At 42.8% G+C, this 15,730-nt stretch overlaps 1 protein-coding gene across 1 annotated transcript; it reads right to left on the minus strand.

Moving 5' to 3' along the window:
- Positions 1-8,450: 8,450 nt before the first annotated feature.
- Positions 8,451-13,122, minus strand: slitrk4 (SLIT and NTRK-like family, member 4). Its single transcript, XM_084698997.1, has 2 exons — positions 13,072-13,122; positions 8,451-12,423 (listed from the first exon to the last, which is right to left on the minus strand). Exons 1-2 carry the CDS (start codon positions 13,120-13,122, stop codon positions 9,883-9,885), a joined length of 2,592 nt encoding a protein of 863 aa, XP_084555123.1. The 3' UTR covers positions 8,451-9,882.
- Between the last annotated feature and the right edge of the window lie 2,608 nt (positions 13,123-15,730).

The raw sequence follows: 15,730 nt of genomic DNA on the forward strand, positions 1-15,730 counted from the left end.
GGCTTGTACCAAACGCACACCCTAACAGGCACACCTGTTATAGTGAAAGACAGAGAAAGACCTGGGATCTGTGTCTGGAGGCGAGGGAGTGGGAGTGGCGTGGGCCGACCGACAGTGTGTGGGAAGGAGAGGGAGGGGGTGAGGGTGCGACGGTGAGAGAGAGAGATGAGAGAGAAAGCGACAGAGAGAGAGAGAGAGAGCTGCACTTTTGTCAGCGATGGTTGATCTGTCATTGTTTGGCCGACTCATTTGCAACTGATGTAAATGTGATGAAAAATGTACACCACCAAAAATCCACAAGCCCATACAAAGAAAAGAAAGGGAAATAATAGTGTAGAATGTAATAGTGAGATCAGATTCTGTATGGAGTGGAAAATCAAAGCCACAAATGTAAATCAAAGCCATCAGTGGTGTCCGGCGCCCAAAAATGTGAATTGATGTTGGGGAGCCGAGTAAAAAGAGCTAATACATCTACATTAGATGCAGAACGCTGCATTTGGAGAGAGAGAGTAGGAGAGAGAGAGAGAGAGAGAGAGAGAGAGAGATAGAGAGAGAGAGAGAGAGAGAGAGAGAGTGTGTGGGGGGAAAATGACTAATTTATTTAAAAGAGTTGCCATGGGGAACAGCATTCATGATTAATGTGGGGGTTGATTATGCAACCAATTGCCTATAATTCACACCAGTGGAACCTGGGCCAGCCGCGCACCACAGGGAAGAAGCGGATTTATTAAAAAAGAATATCTACCTCTACAACATCCCCCCCCCCCCGTTCTCCTTTTGACAATCAAACTTGAGAGGTGAGAAAAGGTGAGGCGGCTTGGAATCATTGTTTCCCAGGCGATGATCCTGGTAAGCGATGATGAGGATGGGGTTCAAGGAAAAGGTTGTCACGGCGATGTTCCGGTTAGGATAGGTTGGAAGTGGCGGTGGTGCTTCCTCGCGGTTGTATTTTTTTTTTTTTAAGATGAACAGGGAGATAGCGTCGCCCTCGCTACCCCTGCAATGTTATCTGCTTGTAGTTGGAGGACAGTGTGGAGGAATACATTGTTGCTAAAAGGTGTAAGGTACTGTAAGACCAGGCCAGGGAAAGTCTGAGAGGACTGAGGTAGTTCCACATTCATAAAAGAGTAAGACGGTCACTGAGTGCTTGGAATACTTACAAAACATATATTAAGGGCATGCACACAGAAAACCTGGAATGATGGAAAGAAAGTAATTGAGGCCATTTTAAGTGTATCGTTATCGCATTCTGAACAACATTACAATTTTTCTCTGTAGAAATTGTTCTTTTGTTACAGGTGCACCATTGTGTGGGAACACATACATGCACACAAACACACTTGTCTCTGTTGACTCAAGTGTTCATAGAACATTACCCCATCAGGATATGCACCCTTTAACCTACTTTACATCCTCAGTTAATAATGGATGAAGTTTTGATAGATGACATTACCAAGCAAGATACCAAGCACACCGTGGGTGTCTGTGAGTTTGAGGAAATTAGGTTTTCTGGAGTGTACATGGGATTATGTGTGTTTTTGTGTGTGTGTGTGTGTGTGTGTGTGTGTGTGTGTGTGTGTGCGTGTTTGTGTGTGTGTGTGTCAACCTCCTATTCAGAGTTAATTTATTCAAAGAGAGTCTGTATTTACCCCTTTGAGGTTTGAGCATTAGATCTGGAGCAGAGTAACTGATCCTGGAACAGGACAGAGAAGGGGTTTAACCCCAGAATGCATGCTGGCATCAGTGTGGTAGACCACAGGAAGAGCCGGCTCATAGCTGCCTCTGTTCTTAGGAGAATCTAGAGCAACAAAATTGACCACAAACACATTCAACCCGCTCAGTAATGGCTTAAGTTCAGATGACTAGACATCGCATTAAACCATAAGCTACAAATATTTGTGCTGTAGACGGGGGTTTCTTATAGTGCAACTGCATGAAATCTCTTTTTTTGTGGGGTGTGCACTTCACTTTGCTTCTATTGCATGCAGAGTTTCGACATTTTAGATTCCCACATTAGTTCCATTGTGTCAGACGGGCTACATCAAGCCTGCCTAAAGTCGACTATTTACTCTGGAGTCCAGAACTGTGTGTACTTTGATATCATGCCTGCTTAATGAAACCAAGTCAACACCAATCCCATCTGCCTCTGCAGAGAAAAAGAAACATGACTTGTAGATGTGAGGGATCTACACGGTACCGTTCCCTAACAAAGCAGGTCACTCTGTGTCATTGAAATTATGATCAGGATTTGCCATGTTTAACCACCGGGGATTATAACTGTGACCATGGGAACTATCTGTTTACATACCTCTGTGCGTCTCCATGGCTTCCACCATTCAGTTATATATTATGTTATTTCCGATTTAAAGTTGACAACAAATTGCTTTATTCTGGGGGTTTGTTCCTCTTGGCCTTGGGGGAAATCATTGGGAGAACTCAATTTGAAGGCCAAAGTGATGTTCTCAGCACAGGAAGTGTAGAAAAAAATAACACACACACGCACAAACACAAACCTATCTTCAAACAGTGAGGTGGGGTAGAGGGGGTTAAAAGCTTGTGGAAAGATACAAGGAAAACCTGACCTGCTCATATGTATACCTTCTCCATCACCACTTTAATGGTCATATTTGATCATTAAATTCATATTAAAAATAAAACATTTCTTTCTTTACAGATGTGTTATAAGTAAAACAGGTTCCGGTGTTTTGCCATCCTCTTTCATTATTGCACATATTGATTTCAGATTGATTTTACACGCCTGAATCTAATTACAATGAGTGGAATGATGGTTAACGTTATTGTAGAGTATTGAGTTTATACCCCGTAATATTCTGCACACTCTAAACTAATCTTGTTTGTATATATTCAAATATCAGGTCATAATTTAAAGAATGTGCTTCATCTCAACGATCCCGACTTGGATAGAAAACTGCTTGTTGCCAAGGGAATAGCACAAACCAGGTCAGGTGGCTTTCTGGAGCACTGAGGGATACAGTCAAAATGCAAAGTATACTGCTGTTTGTGCACACGCACACGCGCACACACACACACACACACACACACTCTCACTGACAGTAATACTGGATTTCATTTAGCCAATCTGTCAAGTTGCCACTCATTCTGAGGGATTGTGGATTTAGCCATAGGGACAGGTCATTTAACTTGACAATCACATCCAGGATTCATATATAATAGTTAAGAACTAAGAAGTGTGTTTTTTACCGACTACAAGTGCAGGCAGAAGCACATCCAGAAGTGTAAGTAAAACAACAAACAGGGGTTGTCATACCGCATTTTACTCACCACAGTTTGTCAACAGAGCACAAGATGGCTGGCTGTGCTGTTGTTCTAAGTAAGGGGGCTCAAGTATGAGTGTCTTTCCATAGCGCAGAGTAAAGTGCCCTCGCTGTTCTTTCTCTATATTAGACAGGGCAGCAGAGAAGAGGGATAAGGTAAGCACCTCTTCTGTTGAATGGCCACGGTGGATGTGTCCCATCTGCACTCACACATCTATCCCTGGACCTTAACCATCTGCTCTAGTCACAGACAATACATTTGGGCGGTAACATCTTTTAGCATGTATTATTATGAGGTTTATGTATGTGTTATGTGATGGGATATGTGCAATACTGTTATGTAACAGTTGCTGCTGTTATGGCTGAGGATGTGTTGTTTGTTGTCATAGTGACTGTCAAGGCATTCATGACGCATCGCAGAGTCAAGACAAATTTCCCTGAGCGGGACAATAAAGTTCATCATATCGAATAAGATTTAGCAAAGTCTGAGAAACGGGCCATGACACAGAGGCAAAGCACGCAAACAGCCTTGATTGTATGACACCGTCATTCAGTCGTCGACTTTCAGGAATACACATGCCTGTCAAATCACAGCAGTCGTAAAAACAAACCGTTCTGTTTGTTCCAGGTTGTCTTTTTTCCCCCCTCAGACATCAAACTGTCACCACCCCCCCCCCACACCTCCACCCCCCCCCCCCCCACACACACACACACACACACACACACAGACCAAACACCCCCCACCTCTCTCTCTTCTTACACATTCTTCTCAGTGTAAAACAGCCAGTAACATCCTTGTCATGTCGCTGTTGGTGCACCTGCACAGGGGGAGCTCTGCAAAAGACTGGGAGGTTTTTCTCAACTGATGTTGTTTGTCTACGCTCTGTCAACCAGGGCACACCCCTCCTGGTGCCCTCTTCCTCTTTTTTCTTGCTCTTATTATTCCAGATTGAATAAGAGTTTAAAACTCCCACTTGGAGCATTTTGGCATATTAAACATTTATGAACAACATTCACGGCTCATATGTTGGCAGATAAAAGGTCCGTGACCAAAATATTGCACTACTGAAGAAAGTCTTGTTTTGAAGCTAAACTCAGCAGGGGGCAAAGTCGGCTCATCATCAGGGTTGTCCTTGATTTAAGATGCTCTTGTGTGATTGACATTTGTCACGGCTGGGTAACAGTATTCTTTCAGTGTATTAATGTTTGAGTATATGCTCAAACGTCTGTTTTACTGTGAGAATAATCGGAAAAATGGAAAAACACATTATTTATTCATGGTCTGTAATATTAAGAAACGTGTTAAAGTAAAAAACATCCAACGTTACTCAGCAAAAAAAGGAGGGGAGGGAGAGGCCTGCTTCCTTTGAGATGTAGGTGAGTGGATAGCAGAACTGTATGTAGGGCATCTACAAGCCTCCTAAAAATCACCCCATAAAACCTGTTCCCTCTCTCCCTTCCCACCCCCCACCCCCCCACCCCTCTCTGACTCGGTCTCCCTTCTCAAATGGGCCAATTTAAGATGTAGAGAAACAGCCCAAGGAGCATCTTTGATGTTCAACAATGAATCTTGACACACACCACTACACAAACAAACATACAATCAGCTAGAAGGGGCCCTCAGTGCAATCAGTAACATATGGCATGTACTGTCCTGCATAACATACAGTTTAAAGTCTGAACAGTCTGCTGGAGTGTGGGGCTCTTTCTGTATCAGAATACAAGCCAATCATCATTTTACAAATACAGCATTGCTCTAAAAACCAGCCAGTATAGACAGAATACTCTATTCTTGAGTTTGTCATGACAAAGAGAAGCTGTAGGATTGTGGATACATTACAAAGCCTTTCCGAGACCTGCACACGACCTTACAATATTGCTTCCTATCTCCTCTTCTTTCCTCTTCTCTCTTTTTTCTTCTGTCATCTCCTCACCTCTCCCTCTCCCTTCTCTTAGACAAATGGCTACATTATTCGGGACTGGCAGCGACCCCACGGTTTAATCTATTCCCTTTATCTACCAATCACAGCTCAGCCTGCCGGCCTTTATCACTTGCTGGTTGGTGGGGAAAAGGCGACTGTCCGTCGACCCATTGGCTCTCTCCCTCTCTCTCTCTCTCTCTCTCTGCTTTTGGATGCAGCTCGTCATCCTCACAGCTTCACGGAAGGCACAAACACAAAGTCATGGCGTTAACTGGCATGTGACATTGAGAAGGGATAAATCTGCATGCGGAAATCAATTGGCATCGAGCTACGAGAACAACAAAGGTTAGAGGGGCTTCAGTTGCAAGGTGAGAGGCAAAGGCCAAAAGGAGCCCTCAGACACTGGTGGAGGGACTGAGGATGAAAGGGTAAAGAGTCAAGGTCAACGTCTTTGTGATCGGGGGCGGATATCAACATTGCTGAGAGGTTGGGACTGCGCAGTGTTTCCAGCTAAAGCTTTTAATTATCCTGGAAGGCATTTCCTGTTTCCCAGGCTGGAGATCGACCTTTACGAGTCATAGATGCAAGTAGATCCCAATGACATCAGGCGTCTGATGCTGAACAGTGATTAAGACTCAAATGTCAGGGAGCAGTTTGCATGAATAGAATCGCAGACTTATTCTAATCATGTTGTGTGGAATAGAGCACTGCATATCCTATAGTTATGATGACCCCTGTAGTGTAGTTTGACATATGTGTATTGAAGCTCGAGCGTTGCGTTTTCAGAGTCACTGACTGGATAAAACATATCATGAATGCACACGCTCAATAGAATAATCCAATCTCAAGGCAACCCACATGATATAGGCATCCTACACAACATACAGCGTATACTCAGAATCTCCTAAAGCCATTTGAAGTGAGTCATGAAACAATAAATATGATGTGTTTGAAGAGTAACCTTCTAGTTTGTGTGCAATATTAGAGAAACGGCATTTGACATCCACATGAAGCAAAAGATCCAGAAAGGATAATCTCATGATTTACAATATCCCATGTTCCGAGGGACTGGATATAAGATTACAGTCTGCATAATACATCACAGAAGGAAAAATCGACATGGATCTGTGAGAAGTGATTCGTGGTGTAGCGCTCTGGCGAAACACATCTGTGCACTTCTCATGCACATCCATCCGGGAGTTCTATCACAGGCACTGTACATTCACAGAAGCTGGAGGTGGTTGTAACTTGAATTTGGAAGCTTACGTAATACTCTCTGTAGGTGTCAATTAAACCCTAGACTCTGCCATCAACAGTTGCCGTAGTCGACACTCTCCGTGTTGTTGGCATCAAAGGCGAGATGGAGCTAGTCATTTGGGAAAATAAACACTATCACAGATGTGGGTAGGTAGGCATCACCACCGCTAAACGCTGAGATAAAGCTCTCCCACTGTTTCTGCTTACGCATACCAAAAACATGAGCTCTCTGTCTTTTTCTCTCAAAAAACACACTCCCTGTTTTCTGTTAAGACACACAGATGAACACAAACACACCTAAGCTCAATTCGAACACAATAATTGAAGTGCCCCTTCACTACTCTCATAAAATCAACTCAAAACAACATGCCTTTTGAAGGCAAAAAATACATAAATCAATGTTGATGTGTTCTTTCAAAAACTCCTTTTCATTCAAACAAAAGACCCAAACCCAGACAAAAAGCACAGGGATCCTTTGATAAACACTGATATGAAAACATGTAAGTGCTGTATGGGTTTGGGAAAACATCGATGATTCACACAGCAGCTGCCAATCAATACTGTTGGCCCAACATTGGAACTGTGGCCCTGCTCTTACAGTACATAGAGTACAACAAAGAGCCAAGAGCAGGAACGAACAAAGTGATGTACCATCGGTGAAGAAATAATCACATGATGAAGATATACAGACATCCATCTTTATACACCAACATGGCCATTATAGCAAGAAAATCCATTGAAAAGTTGTTGAATTATTAGTGGGAGAAACCTGGTCAAATAAAGGTTGAAACAACAAATACATCAGAACGTTTAAACCTGAGTGGCTATGATGAATTACTGACTGGTGCAACAATGATAACTTATGATAACTCTATGACAACCGTGTTTGCACATTATAGAGGTGTAAAGGCCAAATAAGCAACAGGAAGAATATCAGAAACAGGGCAAAGGGGGTTGTTCAACAGTCGTACAACAGCAAGTTCATGAAATAGATTTCCGTTAAATAGAAAGTGTGTTAAAGTAGGGTTCAAAAGCTTAATTATTGTCATTTGGAATATCTATACCCACAGTACTGTGATCCAACATCATCTTCAAAACTGCATCCATGTAAAAGAACAAATGTAAAATGTGTCTATACCATCTGTGCCTAAACTGAAGGAGATACAGAAGTATGATCTGCTGGATTAGGTCTGTAATCATTAATCATTAACAATGGTCTCTAATTGAACAGAGGAGTAGTTTAATTTCAGTCCAAGAAATCTTCCCAAAAAGCACAATACAAGCATTAACCAGACCATCTGCACAACACACACACAAGACAATTCTACTTGAGTTTTAAAGAAAAAGCTTTAGGTTTTGATACTTTCTATTGTAGATAGATGAAACACAAGGGGGACACACCATTAACAGGATAGGGACCTATGAAGGTTTGTGGACCGTGTTGTGTGAATGTTTTAGGCTTGAGAGCACACCCTGCAGGCAGAAGTAATTACATCTGCAATTGCAGTGTAACAGTGGTATGTTAACGGATGAATTGAATGAAACGTCACACAGTATCAAAAAGGTATGTGGCACCGGAACAGTGGACTATTTTTTTCTATGGGCATCCAAAGCTTTATTTTGTAAAGCAACTGAAATGACGGTGGAAACAAAATGACATTTTCAAGAAGAAAGGAAAAAACACAGTGCAAATAGGTTCTGATTTTAATACCTTGAATTTAACATGTTTATACAATAAAAACTAACCAATATACAATATTCTGCTGACTGATAGAAAATTGTATTTATTATATCTTTCAAGGTACATTCTATTCGTTTTTGTATTTCAAACACTTATTAACTTAACAATATTTTAAATAAGGACTTGATAAAATTAAGTGGATAAAATAATTTGAAATAGAATAAGTCGTTTCCACAATACAACTTTGAACTAATAAATAAAATAAATGATTTAAGCAATCATGATTGAGCATTTCAATATTGCACATGTTGTTTGATAGGATTCTTTCAAGATCAGTAGCTATATAAAACAAATCCATTGCCATCCAATTTTCATCCACAGATTATTCTAAAAGAATCTCCAACACAACCTTTCTGCTTCAACCCCCTCGCAGACACTCAAACAATCCAGAATCGTAACACTTTAATGCACATTTATTTTGGTTGCATAATGTTAATAAGAAACCTTTTACAAGATACTGTGGGTTATAAGAATAAGGAAAATGTTAAACTTCACAAACTATCAGGCCTCAGCTCGTGCAATACAATAGTGAAAATGTCACATATCACTATTACCATCAATCCCAGACCAGTAAGGTTCTTGAAGAAATTCAAAGAACATAAACATTTACTTTGATAAATCATTTTGTAGCTTGATAGCTGGGCCCAAATTGCTCGATGCATTCTACAAGTCCGTTTCAATCATTTTTAAATAGTACCAATAATCTTTAAATAATCCTGCATAGAAAAATAAATTAATTATGTAGTTAAATTGACTAGGAATTGACAGCAGACAGGAGTCTTCGATCATATATTTGTGTTTGTTGGACTTTTTCTTTTTCCAGTATAGTCTCTTTTTCACGGTGTAGTTTTGTCTTATGTTGTAATTTACAAACTGTCGCACAGATACAAATAATGCAGACTTACAAAATAAATCCAGATACGCTTACATGGCAAGCAGCTCTTTTCTCTTGGGCTTTAAAAGAATGTCCCGACGGTGTGCCATACCCAAATACACCAAGAGGAGGGGAAACACAATCTCATTCAAACACTATTAACATGGCTCTTTACACAAACAAGAAATAGAATCATTCCACATTAGTTTCGAAGTGCCGCCTCCCTAAATGAAAACAAAGGCTTTAGAGACCCCCTATACGCAACAGTGGTATGATCCAACAGGTAGTGTGAGTCTGCAGGGTTGGGAGATCCCAATACTGTATATTCCAGGGGGAAATGTCAGTCACTGATCCTGATAGTGTTAATTCATCCAAAATACTTTGATCCACAAAAAATCAAAGAACCCCTGTTAAGGGGTCATGATGAGGTCACTCAACACTGTTTTCATAACCCAATGATTTGGTTGGAAAAAAGAATGAACGAGTACCAATTTCATTAGCAGCAATTCTGTCTCTTAAGGGTGTCTCGTGGTATGATGTTATATTCATACATGTAAGAATGGCGTCAATCCCCAAAGGTTTGTAATTGCAACACAGACATTGATTCTCATACTGATACTATCTCACAGAAGCACTCTTGTACAGTTCTCCATTGGTCAGAGGATTTCCAGAAGGCACTTTTGTAATGTGTGTGTGTGTGTGTGTGTGTGTGTGTGTGTGTGTGTGTGTGTGTGTGTGCGTGCGTGCATGTGTGTGTGTCAGGGGTTGGTGTGAAATGAATGGATAAATAGCCTACATTTTACTCAGCTGAGTCTGTTCCTCCAACACCTGCAGGTAGTCAGGTGTACCTTGAAGTTTTGCTTTGAGTTCATAATACTCGCTTTTCCTCTGCTCCACCACTATCTTGCTATGGTTTCCCCCTATGAGAGACTTTTTCATCTTTTTGTCCAGTGGTTTCTCAGGGTAACGGATCTCAAACCCACTCATCCCTATACTGTTAAAATCCCTTTTGCTGTCTAGAAAGTTCTGAATAAACATATTGGAATCCCGACCAGGATATAACTCGTCCAGCTCGTCTATTGTGCTGAGTCTCTTGTTCCGAGGGTCTAGAGGGAGTGAGTCCTTATCTTTGTCAGCACTGTTTCTCAGGATGATCTTCTGCCTCTGTGAGTCGCCAAACTTAAACCCTGAATCCGAGTCACGGATTCCGCAGGTGTGGCTCTTGCTCATGTGCTCGATGGTCTGGGGGATAAAGGTCTCCCCTCCAAGGTCATCCTTCTTGCTGGACTTATTGTGTCGGCGGAGCTGAAGCTGCATTGAGCCACACTCCTGGTTCCCCATGCCTTCCTGGCGGCCCGCCGGCTTCTTGTTCCTCCGCAGGACAAAGATCAGTAGGCAGAAGGCCACAAACACAGTGAGGATCAGCACCACCAGAATGCTAAGGATCATGATAGAGAGAGGAACCGGGCCTCCGGGGGGGGCTTTTCCCACCCCTGCAGGGGACATGGAGGTGGCCACTGGGGTGGCGCTGGTCAGGATGAAGGGGGGTCTTGCAATGAGCTTGGGGCAGAGGATCTCGTTTTTCAGCAGTCGGAGCTCGATGTTGGAGAACTGGACTGGGGAGGCGCACTTGACCTCCTTGGCAGCCACTCCGTCGCTCAACTTCTCCAGCCACAGTTTGAGGGCCACCAGGTCACAGGAACATTCCCAGGGGTTGCCCTCCAGGTCTATCTGAGTCAGGGAGCGAAGCTGGTCAAGCACACCGCTTACGGGCAGGTTCATGAAGTGGTTGTTTTTGAGGTTGAGCCTGGCAAGGGAAACGCCAGCAAAGATGTATGCAGGCAGACTCCTCAGCACGTTGTTATTCAGGTACAACAGCTGCAGGTTTGGCATGGAGTCGAAAGTACCAGCCAGCACCTCTTTGATGGCATTATATTCCAGATACAGGTACTGGAGGTTGGTGAGGCCTAGGAACATCTCAGGGTGCAGCTGTTCCACCTGATTGCCATTAAGATACAACCTGCGTAGGTTGGTCAGATTAGAAAACACGCCCTTCTGAACTGTGACTATTTGATTGCTGCCCAAATGCAATAAATCTAAACCTTCGAAGCCTTGGAAGTCCACTGGGCTTATGTCTCTGATGTAATTGCCACTCAGGTGCAGCTTCTTGGCATTTTGAGGTTTGGGGATGAGATCAGCGAGATTTTTGATATTTCTCTCTTGGCAGCTGACACTAATGCCAAAGTCAGAAGGGTGGGCTTTGCAGGTGCAGGGCTGTGGGCAAGACAGAGGGGGGGTCCGGGTCTGATAAGAGACTATCGGATTAATTCTGCCTGGAGGTAAACCAGCTACAATGCCATTACCATAGATCTTAGAAGGGTTTGTTGTTTTAGGAGCTTTGGTGGCTATGGGTGCGATAGTGGTGGGGCCCAGGTTAGATGTTATCTGTCCGTTATCTGGCTGGGAAGGGGGCATTTTTACATCAAAGTCACTACCTGTTCCCATGGGGCATAGCTCCTGCTTGTTAGTTTCTTTCAGGAGCCTGCCGTATAGATCACTGGGGGTTTCACATATAGCCTCCCCAATAAAAATGTTATAGGGCATATTCTCAAGCCAGGCTTTCAGTGGTAACAAATCACATGTGCAATTCCATGGGTTGTCATCCAGCTGCAATTCCACTATACGTCCAATGTGTTCCAAAACACCAAGATAAGGTAGCTTTTGAATCCTATTTCCCCTTATATCCAAATGAGTCAGAGAGGCGAAGCGAAAAATGTTGTCAGGAAGGCTCTGGACGAGATTGTCATTGAGAATTAGGACTTTGAGCTTATGGAGTTTGTTGAAGGCTCCTTTTTCAATGTACTTGATCAAGTTATAGTCAGCCTGGAGGTATTCCAAGTTCTCGATCCCCACAAAAGTGTCAGCACGGAGTGCTTTTAACTCGTTGTTGTTTAAGTGCAGCTGCTTTAACGAACTGAGGCCAAAGAAGGCCCCTCCCTCTACGTTCTGTAATTTGTTATTCCCCAGCTGCAACGAGACTGCATGGGTGAAATTGAGAAAGGAGTTGGGGTAAAGGATGATCAATAGGTTATTTTGAAAATTCAAATGGTAGAGGCTGGAGGCTGGGGGAAGCAGCTGTGTCGGTCTGTACACAGTTATCTTCTCACAGTTCACATAGAGGACGTTCTCGATGGACATGCAAGAGCACACACTGCAGGTCTCCGCCGAGAGGTCAGAATCCAAGTCAGAAAATGTACTCGATACGGAAAAGGCCAACAGAACTAGAAGCAGCATTTTGCCTTTCATAAATCCCCCAGAAAACCATTTAGTAACCTTTGAGAGGAAAAGACAACACAAACAATCATAATAAATATGTGTTTTACACACACAGAAAAACAATATATTGTCATATTTGACCATATGATTTTAGTAGGCCAACTGCCATATCTATGCACAATAGCAATGTTTTTTTTTATATTATTATTGAAAACTTACCAATGCAAACTAAGCTAATGGTTTTATCACTTAAAACAAGCAGTCATTCACCACACCATGAAATGGCAGAAATATTAGAGATTCTAAAGCATAATAAAACAACACCATAAAGCAGTATAAGAATTTCTGAATTGTCAATAGTAACTTATTGTATATAACGCTAATGCAGGATAACAGAGAGATTGAGTAAAACAAAATCACCCTTTCAATAACCAGAATACACTCTGAGAATCAGATCTAATTAGCTTTCAAATTTCTGGGATAATTTCTCATTCTTTTTCATCTCTTTACTGTCTCCTCTCCCATAGACATATTCGAGTAATTTAACAGAAGGGGGGAAGATACTGCACCCACTGTTCTGATATCGTGAGCTGACATCGCTTGTGGCCCCTACAGTGTAGACCGGACCACGTCAAAATGAAGCAACTAAAAAGACGTACAGACACAAGCTTTTCAACCATGCGTAAAAATAACCAATACACGTACCCAAAGCGTCTGTAAATGAGTGTTCTCGTGAGGCGGACATTGGCAGGGCATTGAGACGTGATGTTCCCATTCAGCGTCGGTATCGCAGTATGGGCTCCGATTTCTGCCGATGCGTCTCTTCCTGTCAGGCTCCACTTGTTTTTAAAAATGATTTATCTGATAAGGTACCCAAGGTTGTTGTATCTCCATAAAGCATTTCCGTTTAGAATGAACTAAATACACTGCGCCCACCTCCGCGTCAAGTCAGCGGGTACCGAGGACGAGTGGTTGTTGAAGTGACAGTAAAAGAACTCCAGCATTCTCAAGCTCGAGAGACCGAGAGGAGAGGGCAAGGGATGTAAATCGTACGGCTCGAGCCCTCCGTCCTCAGAGATGCTTATGCCGGGCGCGTGAAGTTGGCGAGAAACGGGTCAGGCTAAAGAAAACGGCACCCGATTCAGGGGAGTAGAGGAACCAAACCGAGTCATGTTTCCTCAGCTCCAAAAAGGCTTCATGTCATACAGAATAATTCAGTTCAAACGGCTTCATATAGCTGGTCAAATAACAACTAGTCCATTCTCTATTCCATGACAAGAAGGGGGGGGGGGGGGGGGGGGAGGAAATACTCGCTGAGATATTCACAAAAAGATCTGTGACACAGTGACGCGTAAAATGAATAATGCAGCTTTTACTCCTATGCGGGTATGTAGAAATGTCTCTCTCCGACGTCCAAATAAATCAAAAACCTGTTTTGAAATAAACCATAGTTAAAAAGGGCATCAGGGATCCGGGAACGCTGGACAAGAATGAAGTGAGTCTTGTAATAGCAACTATCCCTGTCTGTCTCATAAGTATGCTGCGTTACAGCTGCACCGAGCTTCCCACACGACTAGCGGGAGGAGAGAATGCAGAGATGCAGAGAAAGAGGAGGGGTGAGGGAGAGAGAGCAAGAGAGAAAACTACAGGGAGAGAGAGACAGAGAGAGAGAGAGAGAGAGAGAGAGAGAGAGAGAGAGCAAGAGAGAGTGAGCGAGAGGGAGAGATGAGGGGGTCTCATACACAAAAAAGAAAACTTCAGTCCTTGAAAATTATTTTAGAGATAGGGTTACAAGCTTGGAAATGTGTTTCTATCGCGACGCTGATCAACTGTGAAGTGGTTTTGTGCGCATTGTGTAACCTAATGGAGTCGAGATCATACGGTGGGACTGTTTGAGGATAAAACCGCTTACCTGACGATATGAGTGGGGTCTGCACAGGGCATTCTATTTTATGATTAGACTGTTTAAAACGGCGCGAAGCGTGAGTGGCATTCTAATGGGGTCCATTATTCAAGAAGGACTGCAGTCAAAGCGAGCATTGCCTAGGGAAGCGAGAAACAGTCAGTCGCGCTATGTAGTCGCACGTTTGTTTGAGCACAAAGCGTAGAGACGCGCGGTCCCCTACTTGGAAAGGGCTTTGACATCAGACACTGCGTGCCATTCAAACCTCACCCTAGTTTTCAGGCAACAGGTGCGCATATCATCATGTGATACCGATAATAGAATAGTGTAGAAATAGGCAACGTCTGTTTGGAATGGCAATTTAAATGCACCAGCTGCAAAATATCACTTGGGAAACGAATTTAAATGTGTTGCAGTAAAAGAAAAAAAATAGATATGATTCTGACGGTAAAATAATACATACATCAAACATCTACATTACGCTTTGAACTTGAACGTCTGTGCTGAGCCTGTGGCTCTCAGGTTGTGAGGAGAATAGGCTGTTGTAACAGCGCGAGAAGTTTATCAAGGACAGCGCCCTCATCTGGCTGAGCGGACGACATTCACCTGATTGAGGTATCTGCATTCCTGAGTCCTAACGTGTGAACACAAAGGTTAGTTTACTTATAAAGAATGCGCATGAAGATTATATTTAAGAATTCCTATCGAGTTGTCATTGCACCATATGCTTCAAAGATAATTAATTATCATTTTGTAGAGATATAGTCGTTAAATTAAGTTGGCTTACAAGTCATTTAGCTTTGGCAAGGCCTCGAAGAGAACTGCATGAATTACCTATTACAGTCAACCAGTTGGAAGAAAAATAAATGCTTAGCACGGCAGTAGTTATGCATAAATCGAGAGCGTTTGATATCTCATTATTTATTTAACAGCACATTCACTGGCGTGAGGATTTCTCCCATTTATTTCCAGGGCTGAAGCAGCTGAGGCGTACCCACAATAGATGACAGTCTGTTGTGGCAGAAACTGTAGCGCCACAGTCAGTGTATTATCATTTCTGTTTAACCGGGTATGAAATAGCAACTGAGCCCGCAGGGCTTGCTACTGTGTTGCTACAGTAGCAGGCAGTGTACCACGGCTCCTTTATAGTGACTGTGTATGCAGGCTAGTGGGCTACAGTGTACTGTATAAGGGAGGTATCCTGTTTAACAGAGTGACAGCATTTGCACTTGGAGTACAGTAGGGGTCGTGTTCATTACTCCCCCCCCCCCCACACACACACACACGCATGCACACCCTTCACTTCTTCTCTCTCCCCCTTTGATATGCTAAACACAGGCCTATTTATAACTCTCAAGAGGAGGAAAGAGGAGGTGACAGAGACTGATATCAAATGCCCATGTCTGGTAGGGAGAGGTCTGTCACATCAGATGGTCTCTTTCTCTCTTCTCTCTCACTTGA

This window comes from Hypomesus nipponensis, chromosome 1, assembly GCF_054491055.1.
Source record: "Hypomesus nipponensis isolate SF chromosome 1, ASM5449105v1, whole genome shotgun sequence".
NCBI classification, from domain to species: domain Eukaryota; kingdom Metazoa; phylum Chordata; class Actinopteri; order Osmeriformes; family Osmeridae; genus Hypomesus; species Hypomesus nipponensis.